Source organism: Thermobia domestica, chromosome 9, assembly GCF_964235325.1.
Source record: "Thermobia domestica chromosome 9, izTheDome1.hap1.1, whole genome shotgun sequence".
NCBI classification, from domain to species: Eukaryota; Metazoa; Arthropoda; class Insecta; order Zygentoma; family Lepismatidae; genus Thermobia; species Thermobia domestica.
The window spans coordinates 99,095,741-99,106,597 of record NC_137462.1 but is presented as its reverse complement, the minus strand read 5'-3'; the positions used below and the strand labels follow the sequence as shown (position 1 = coordinate 99,106,597).

The window sequence follows — 10,857 nt, the reverse complement described above, 5'->3', positions numbered from 1 at the left end:
CTTCTAAAATGTGTTGCGCCAAAAGTATACCAGCACCCTTCTGACTTATGCTTTTTTTTTCTTTTTAGAGGTATCCAATTTAACAATATAGCGCCTCATATTAATATCAGTGGGATGTGCAGTGTGGTTAGCATAGTAATTCTTCAACTTTATACTTTTATTAAATAGAACTATTTCACAATGTCGATATACGTCATTCGGTCAGACAGGAAAAATCTTCACGTGTATGGCACACAAGGGTAAGATTTCCTACAAGATATGTCATAACATTTTTCCGAAGATAAATCCTAAGATATTTCCTAGGATTGATCTCGTAATGTATAGCGCGCCTTAGATGTTCTCCGCCTTCATAAATACGTTTCCTGAACATTACTCGTTCTTTCTAAATTACCAGACTTTACTTATAAATTTTAGTAAAAAAAAAAAAAAATACCACCCAAGAATGCAACTGGTCGATGATTTTTAAAAGGGAAGAAAATATTAGGAGTTAAAAAGAGGGAACTGAAAATAAAGACAGGCCGGAAAAACATTTCTAGACTCGAACCTAAGAAAAAACAACACACACTCCTATTAGTCTCAGGACCTGCCTATAGGCTGAATACATAATAATAATTCTTAATCGGCACCCGAAAATGTTGCATATATATTATCTCAAATGTATATTTTTTGGGGGGCTTTGCCCCCAAATTCTTACATTGAGGGCAGTGCCCCCCACATCCCCCATATTTTCGCCCATGCTTTTAGGGGAATGTTTTATAAAATTATCATTTTCCTATCCAGGTTGAGGACATTTCGACAGCCTGTCACATTTCCCTAAGTATCCTGAATGATCAAGCTAAGAGAGTGAGCAAAGCAATGTACATAACAGAGCCTTCGTTTTTAATTGAGAAATTTTTGTTTGAAATCCTCCACGTACAGTAGACATATTGGAAGCACCATCATAGAATTGAACTCTATAATACGTAATTACCAGACTAAAACGTAAAAGAACATTTTAATTGGTTTGAAAAGAGTTTCTGAATGTGTGTCATTTGTTTAGTAAAAGCCTAAAAAAAAAGATAATCGATTTCAAGATCGTTGGTGACTATTCTAAAGCAAAATGAAATCTGTTCTTTCACATAAATGTCTGCTGTTTCGTCAATAATCATATAGCGTAGTACTTTGTGGATTTTACAGTGGACACAAAAAGCATCATTACAGCATTACTCATAATTGAAAGCATTTCGTTATATGTATCATGTAATATCAATGTTTTCTCTCTCTTTGAAGCCATAACTTAAAGATAGGGCTGTTTTCACTTCTCAATAGGAGCAAATGATTGAAATTACTTTTGTCGTCACTATGACCCTTTAAAGCTAGCCAAATGACGGAAAGAAGAAAGTTTCTTCAGAGCCCAATTCTACTCTCTTCCGTCTGAATTCTTTTACCATCACAGAGTTGGGAAGATCCTGCTATTCAAAACATGAAATTTTGAAAATGATTCTCGATTGCAACCTGAGTTTTCATGTTTTTTCATTCTTTCCAACGCTTTCCCCCAATTACAGAAACAAGCTTCAATAAAGGTTAACTCCATTTTTTATGAAAATCTTAAAAGTTTGTTTCCCCTCATATACTTCTTTGCAAATTTTACAAAATACCACGTACTGGTATACTTTAGCGTTATAAAACATCCAAGGAAACTTCTCACCCCAATGTAATTTTCTCCTTCTTTGCCTCAATAATAGAAGTGCTACAATCAATATTGGACATAGTTATAGAATATGTCTCCCTGTCAGTCACTGGCATAGAAGATTCATTTTGCACTTTTTTCATTCTCGTTTCAAATGTGTAATTAACACTATTTACCCGCAAATAATGAATAAATAAACTAAACTAAAACACTTAATTAAAACTCACACTCCTCTTCTTCCAGAAAACCGAAACGATAACAAGTCAAAACAATAACATTTTTTCTGTTGACACTACCAATAAACTAAAACACTGAAACGACATGAAATCTCTGGAGCAAAAAACAAGGGAGTATAACTACGTTGTTACTCACTGCTTTTTCTCTATAAAAGAACCAAAACCCAATATTTGAAAAATAATCAAAAGAGAGAAAATCAGGAGAAAGGAACGCAGGCAGCGCTGATTTCTTGCAATCAGGGGTAACAAAAAGTACCTATATAAAGTAGCCTATCATGTCTGGCGAGGGCTGACAGGAAGAAGTTCAAAGGACTTACAGAATTCCTAGAAAAAAGTCTCCACTTTAATTGTCTTTTACATCCACTTATATAGTAATAAAACGACCGCAATTCTATTTCTTTCTTTCTTTCTTTCTCTCTCTGTCTCTCTCTCTCTCTCTCTGTTTTGATGCTCCAGAACAGTGTTGGGAAGTAAGGTAACGCAAGTAACGCGTTACTTTTTAAGTAACGTTTCCTAGTAACGCGTTACATTTTTTCAAAAGTAACTGTAACGGTAACGCGTTACAAATTTTTAAGTAACGTACTTAGTTTGCGTTACTTTTTTCGCGTTACATTTCGGATGAGTAACTACAATATATGTATTTTTTTCGGAAACAAATGTTTCTTTCCTGTAAGTGAATTTCTCAGAATGAAACAATCGAGCATGAACTACGTATGTCAGTGGCCGACAGTCACAGACACACACAGAAACAGATAAGTTCGTAGTGCCACTTGCTGTTTTTTGAAGATGAGGACAGCCTTAGGGAAATCACGTGTACTGGTTGCAAACACCTGGAAGATTTTGTTGTAGATTTTGACAGCTCCAAATCAATAAATACATTCAGTGAGTGAACTAGGAGTGCAACTATTTTACTGTGATTGGTATTGTTTTTTATAAAGATGGAGAACTAAAATATTTTACCGTTCGAACATTTGAAAGAATACTTTTTTCTTAGGAGCTAAGGATGATGGTGGACAGAATTTAAAAGTAAAGTGTCTGAAGTGCCCCGGCGGAAAATATTTATCAACAACTAGGGTCCCATAATTAACGATTTACAGTAAGGTGTTAATATGAATAAACTGTGTTCTGATGAGCAGGCCTACTTTATTACTAGAAAATAGTTTGCTGATGGTATGTAATATTCGAGTTCTTTCAGATCAGTTTGCTTATCCTAGAGTCACGTTGATTATAGAGTAGTGTAATGTTTCTCTACAGTATACTCTTTATTTTTAATTTTACATAGCAACATTGTTATTATTATATAATTAGTTTAACAGAATAATAATAAGCAACCATTTTTTCTAACGTATAGGGATGAGCACGAGTCAAGCTAAAACTCGACTCGACTCGAATTGAAGTCGAGTTTCGAGTCAAGTCAAGGGTAATATCCTCGAGTCGAGTTCCGAGCCGACTCAGTTTTTCGCGTCGAGTTTCGAGTCCAGTCGAGTTTGATAAATGGCTCGTTCGTTTTAACTCGTCTTGAAATCATGGTCTGATTACACTGGAAAACGAAAGCCATGAGAAATGTAAGCTAAACAGTAATATGGATGTTGCTCACGAGAGGGGACACGGCTCGCATCTCGTCTCGTCTCGATAACGAGACCACAAGAGATTTTTTATAACAAGCTCAGCTCTGCTCGGCTCAACTGAGAAGATGGCTCGAACCGGTTCACTTGGGGTGAACCATCGGCTCGAACTGGCTTGATGGGGATGAGCCATGCGCTCGGTTCGGCTCAACTGAACCGAGAGCTCTTGTCGAGTCGTTTGGGGGAGCTGTTGGCTCCGCTTACTTCTTGGTTCGGGTCGATAGTGAATGAGCTGTGAGCCGAGCTGCTCGAGTCGTTGACCATTTTTAACCCCGGGCCTAGCAGTTTTGAAGATATTTGGCCATGCCCTTTAACTTTTAACAGTGTTTGGCTCGAGCCCGAATACTCAACCTAGACCCTCAACCCAAACTCAGAAGCTCGTGAACAATGTCCTTGATTCCTAGACTTCACGACTACCGAGGTTGGCAATCAACTGGTTTTTTAGTATTCAAATACAAACCACCTATCTTTCTCTTTATATGCAGTGTTGTTATAATAATAATAAACCAGTTGATAATAATAATAATAATAATAATAATAATAATAATAATAATAATAATAATAATAATAATAATAATAACAACATAAGTTGTATTATGTATTAAGTAATAATAACAAATTGCATTTGCCTACAACAAATAATATAAGTTGTTGTAGTAGTAGTGTCATTGATAATAATTATACTGTCTATGTAATATACTTGAAGAATGTACTCGAAACTACACAGCGGATTTGGCTCGAGTCGAGCTCTCGAGTTGGAGGAAATTTTTCGAGTTGAGCTCAAAGATGTTTGTTTCTAGTCGAATCGAGTGTCAAAGAAAACTCGCTCGTGTCCATCCCTACGAGTAACGCTGTATGGCATTTTATCAATGTTACATTATATGAAAATGTTCATATATCAAGTAAAAATTTGTCATTGCATTTACATAAAGCGATTCAGAACGTGCAGAATAATAATAATAATAATAATAATAATAATAATAATAATAATAATAATAATAATAATAATAATAATAATAATAATAGCGGTTGTAATGGTAGTACGGAAAATTGAAGTCATATTTTTTTCACACGCGTTACTTTCAAAGTAAAGTAACAGTTACTTTTTGGGGGCAAGTAACGCGTTACTAACGCGTTACATTTTAAGAGAAAGTAAAGTAACTTGTAACGCGTTACATTTTTACAAGTAACTTACCCAACAGTGCTCCAGAACGACAATGCTAAACAGTCACCAGTAAAGACTTGAAGCTGGGAGCAGTAGGAAAAAGTAAGAACAATGTAATCGTTTTCCTCCTTTCAATAATAATTCTGAAATATAAAATAGTTATTTGGCTATTCTAATTTTACTAAAGAAAACTAAATAATATATTCTGAAAATGAAATACACCTGAGTAATCTTTTTTTTTTAACTTTTTTTTTGGAAGAAATAAGAATACGAAAAGAGAACTGAAACATTTGGGGGCTGAAGGAGTCTAAGATCCCAGGTTCCGGCGCCTATGGGAAAGTTGTGCTAGAAATAAGCTCAAGGTCACCGAAATTGTATCTACTTCAAGTAATAAATGGCAAAATTTATAGTTTTCTAAAATATAAAAAAATCATCTCGGCATTTTAAAACATCAATTATTTTTTGAACTTCTCCATGTAATAACATAATGTAAGTAGGAGAACAAGATGTTTGATTTTTTTTTTCGTTTCTTTTGTTTCCAATGTAAACTTGAAGCTTTAGCGTCTTCTGGATTAAATTAGATTTTTTTGCAATAAATAAATTCTGGATTAGTCGGATTTTCGTATTTAACTCTCGAGGGACGATAGGTGAGGAAAATGTATAGCGATCGAAATTTTTATGGGATTTACACGTTTCATGGTCTCTAGATACATAAAAATAGTTTTTCAGAATGTGTTCGTTCATCTCGATGTATATACATTTGCCTAGAGACGTTATTGTTTAAGGAATCAACACCAAATTTGAAACGTAAGGTTTTTATAAGATTTTCCAGAAGAGTCTTCTCGAATTTTCTTCCTGCCTCAAAAAATAGTGGTACTTTACTGAAGGATGTAAATTTTTAAAAAAATGGGATTTTCTCAAATTACTGTATGTTACTGTAATTACAGATTTGCTAGTTGTATAAGTTAGTCCTTTCGAGATAATTCTTTCTTTGTAAAGTAATAAAAGTAAATATTTTTAGTTATTAAATCATCAGAGTGTTTCCCTTATGTTGTGCGTGAAGTTAAGCGTCACCTCAATAAATAAATAATGAAAATGTTGTTGTTATAACAATTGAATCAAATGATGTTGTAACCAACCCAAAAGTTGTATACAACTTAGTATCGTACACGTTCAAATTTCACTTTGGTGAATTATTTTACCGTCTATAATTAGGGAATAATTTGGAGCAAAAAAGGTAAGGAAAATTTACTTTTTAATTTGACAGTCTCTTGCAAACTTTCACGAGATATCTTTGAGTGTACTGTACGATATCATCCTTGACTGTACGCTACCATAATTGATGGATTTTTGTCTCGAGAATGAAAAGAAAGAGTTTCCAATCCTGCACCGAGAGTGATTCTCCCGCTAAAGACGATAAGAAATTGAAGTGTAAAACGCAACAATAATATTTGAAATCGTAGTTTTATTTTTCTATATTTGCTTTTATGTATGATAAATAATTTGGAAGGGGCATTTATTTATTAGGACACTGGTATTGGTTAGTGTGCTTTGTCCTGAAAAGAAACCAACGGAGAGGACTTGCCTTTGTGGTGGAAGAGCCGAATTCTAATAGTAAACATGCTTCAAAATAGGCCAAATTTACCGTGGTAAGTATTTAATTGAGGTATTTATAACTGTAAGATTGAATGTAATGTAGTTTAATTACCAATTACTAAAATTACCTGCGCATTTATAATTTAGTTCTTGTTATTAGTAAACTAGTGTAAAATAAACGTAAGTTGAACAGGTAAAATTAGGTAGTTTATATGAAACATGAAACTTTATTATTAAATTCCATATAAACTTTCTTATTATTGGGGGCGCGGTGGCTCAGTGGTAGATCGTTCATCTCCGGTGCTTGGGGTCCCTGGTTCGATCCCAGCTCGCGCCGTGTGGACTTTGTGGTGGACAAACACCGTGCTCGTGGGTTTTCTCGGGGTTCTCCCGTTTCCTCCCACTTTCTTCATTCCACCATTTCATTCATCTCTCATCATCACCGTCTCCTTCAGCCTAACCGGCATAACCGTGGGACGTAAAACTTAAAGATTTCATTTCATTTTTATTATTAAATGAAACTTTACAACGTCCACCGTAAGCATTTTAAAGGGGTGACAGGGCATTCCATCAACCTTTAGATCAATTTTAAGGAAGGTCGCAATAACAGGGTAGATTAAGAATCTTAAAGAACTTACGACATTAGTTTCACAGGAGTCTTCTCATAAAAGAATAACACTTTACAGACGACACGGAAAGCTGGCCCGTTGGCCTTGAAGATTTAAACGAGAATTACTAACCGAAACATTCAATAAACCACTAATTTTATTTTACAGTCTCTTAGAACATACCTTAAGGTTCAATTAAAAAAAAAAAGCGACAAGGTAGTTGGTACGCCTCACAGCGATAATACGCATTACTTAAAATTAGAAATATACACACAGACACACAAAAAATTGAAGTGCAAGGGTGCATTTTTCATCCTTAATGTACAGCAATCTTGATTTTTTTTTTTTAAAGCTCTACAGACTTACATAAACTTCGGTAGAAATTTCCAAGTGATACATTTCGTAAATACTCAGATAGAAATTTTTGTATTAAGCTATAGGAAATATTAGATGGCGTCGAGATCGACCGGGATGCCTGAAATTCTGAAACTTAGGTCTCGTATTTCTCACAAACTATTAGGATTTAGGAAGAAAAATTTTATAGATCTTCATACCATATTAGTGTTGGCAAGTGCACGAAGTTTCATTCATCTGAATCGGTGGGTGACATTTCGGATTTTTTCTGGGGGATTTAACATGTAATGAGCCTTCAGTATTCTGACACTGAAAAAAAAAAAAAAAAAAAATGAAACAATTCTCTTTGTGTTGCAAACTTCACTTGATAGTTTAAATGAGACAGGTTTAAATGAGAGAGAAATTCCTCAGAAAATAACTTATCAGATCTTATATTTGCCATCAATAACATTCAAATCTCAAACAGCATTTAACCGCTCGCCACATTTCACTACCATCACACACCACCCCATGAACGATCACTGCATGTTGCAAGCAACCTAAGAAAAACACCACTTGACCTCTGTAATCGCTGCTACACAAGAGTCAGTCTAACGTAGCGACTGAAACTGATTCGATCAAAATAATAATAATAATAATAATAATAATAATAATAATAATAAATATCGCTGAACCGAATGAATCAAAATAATGAATAAATTACCGAACGGAAAGGCTTGCCCTAGGTTGCCACAAAAGAGGATACTTGCATTCATAAAATATGAATTTCTCGTAGCAAGGAATCTAGTCTTTCAGCCTTAGAAAGTATTTTAAGAGAGAAGTTGCATTAATGGGTGCAGATAGACTTTAGGAAGGCTGAGTATACTAAAGCATGTGCACTTATGGCTTAGAAGTTGCAATACATAAGACATGAATTAACTTAAAAAAACACAAACCACCTTGTACTAGGTGGTCACTAAAAAGCACAAATGCTATCCAATCTAGTTGGGGTGGATCGGAGCAGAGGGGCAAAGCGGAAGTGAGGAGGTATGTCTGTAGGGAGCGAGCACGAAAGCGAAGGTAGGTATACGCATAAACGAGGATTGTGGAAATAAAATTTATAGCGCGTAAAACGTATGCTTTATGTGTGACACAGCTTTGCGACATGATCACTTTGAACACTACACTTCGCATAGCACTTCAGTTTATCGTATCTTTGTTACTGAGTACTGTGTTGTAAAGACCATACTTTTTATTACGTATTTCTACCTTATTGTACATGTAGGGGGTAAGCAGCTTCCGAATCCTGTTGTAAAATAAAGTAATATATATCTTCCATGAATTTTACGAAGTTATACTCCCATAAATTGGGGAAGCACCCAAAATTTTGTCCTTTTTCACCAGTTCTGATGGAACTCTCCTATTATTAGTTCATGCTCTTCATCTCTGTATTTCCCTCCATTACTGCACCTTAGGTTAGTTAATATGACAATGAGTTTGAGATACTGCCACATTATGCTCTTATGCCTGTTTACGTAATCGAACTGATATAGTGCAGAATTTAACTTCGTGTTTTTTCCTAATTTATCACCCCACACCAGGGTTGTTTAAATTTTCCCAAGCCCAAAGAAACTCCAGTGTTTTTTTTTTTTTGGGGGGGGGGAGTAAAACCGCAATAAACTCATCTTCAAAAAAATACTTACAATAATGTTAACCTTAGCGAAATTGTGGTTTCTTAAATAGTGTTTCTCCGTACACGCCTAGTTTCAGAATTGGTTTTAAGTAGATATTACCAAAAGGAGTCCTTCAGAACAGAATAATACAATTGAAAAACATGGATTTCGGAATCAATGCGTAACAAATTTAGTTCGTGCTCAACCAAATTCACTGTAACGGTGTTCAACTGTAATCTGACACAAAAAGCAATGTTACTACATTCCGTTTGTTTATGTGGTATATAACTTGCGTATTTGTACAAATAAATATTAAAATGTCCTTCTCCATGTAAGTTGATTACAAATCGAAAATGCTTCACTTAAAAAAGGATTTTTCAAAATTACATTTGGATGATTATACACATGCAAATGAAAGTTTTGCAATATAAGGAACAAAATCTTCTCTTATGATAATTACAAATGCATACATCACTTTTTTTTTTCTGATTCCAAGATTTTGAGTCAGTGACACCAAATGCTTCACTAAAAAAAAAAAAGGAAAATATTAAAGATTTACCTATATTTTCTTAACACTACGCCTGTATAATTACATGCATAAAAGCGAAAAACAACTGTATTGACAAGTAGATCGGGAACTTCCGAATTCATCTTGCATATGTAGTGAAATATGTGGCGTATAGTACGCTTATCAAATGATGCAAAGGTCCTTTAATCATAAAGTGTATTGTAAGAAAGGAAATTGGCAACTGAAAACGAGATTTAAAAAAAAAAAGGTTCCAACATCTCATTTCTTTCAAAATAAATAAATAAATAAATCAGTTAATCCTTTTAGATTCTTGTATTTTTTGAAGAAAATGTTGACTTTCAGTTAAGTAACTATTGCTCCATCCTAGTATCATGGTTCATACGTCATTCTTTTGTCCATTTTGTAATCAGGGTTCACTTAGGCTCAGACTCTCAATCTTCAATGGAGCTTGTGCTCACTGGTCTTAATGAGACATGCGATAGATCGATATCTCGCTCATTAACCTCATTAGGGCTCTCTGTACGACATACTGTTAAAACGCAAAACAAATAAACTGTCGGTTAACTTTCCCTTTCACACCTGGTAGTCACAGTCATGTACATTAACGAAACTTAACCCTAGAATTTCGATTTTCCAATTCTGTGTCATCCGTCCAAGGGACCCGATTTTAACTACCAAATATTAAGTAGATTGAGTTATTTTGTTAGCTTCAACTCTTTTTAATTCCTGCATTTTTAGAGAAAAATTATGGCTTTTAGTCGAGTAGCTACTGCTTCAGTATTATTTACCCGAGTATCAGTTCATACGTTATTCTCTTCAGAACGAAAGAAGCTTTCAAATGGCACCATGTGCATATGTGCGTGATGTACGAGAGAAGGGGAATTCGGGGTAAAATTGAAAAATTTCCCTCCATTCTTATTTTACTGATTCATCATCATTCATTTGCCTTAATCATCTGTCTGCCTTAACCTAAAGGACATAATCGTCTGACGGTAAACTGAAAGATTTCATTTTTAGGTTGTATTAATTCGTTCATTTTGTGTGTGTGTGGTTTCTTCTTTTTAATTTGCTCAACACAGAAAACTCAATAAACCGGTTGTGCGTGTGTGGTTTATGTTGTGCATGCTTATTGTATAACAGTTCGCGTCAAACCACAAATGTCGAAATGCATCATTTTGTACGAAATATACTTTTTATTACATAATGCTGATAACACTTAATTCGCTCACTCAACTGACAATGTACTGCTAACGAAGATAATTTGGATTTGGGATATCAATATTTGTAAACTTCTATGTTTACGACTAGGAAGAATATCCATTTTTCCGCCATATAAATCCTGATGAATGCAGAACTTCAGAATGGACTATTAGAGAAGCTGGCATCGAGTTCAGTCGCTAAACAGTACGCTAGTTTCAGACCG

General features: G+C 34.7%; 1 protein-coding gene across 1 annotated transcript in view; it reads left to right on the top strand.

Annotated features, from left to right (window-relative positions):
• Window positions 1-6,040: 6,040 nt before the first annotated feature.
• The window catches only part of RfC3 (replication factor C subunit RfC3), a 39,172-nt gene continuing 34,355 nt past the window's right edge, over window positions 6,041-10,857 (top strand). Inside the window, exon 1 of the mRNA XM_081771591.1 lies at window positions 6,041-6,344. Coding sequence (XP_081627717.1) covers window positions 6,316-6,344 — 29 coding nt within the window. The 5' untranslated portion in view covers window positions 6,041-6,315. The remainder of the gene's footprint in view (window positions 6,345-10,857) is intronic.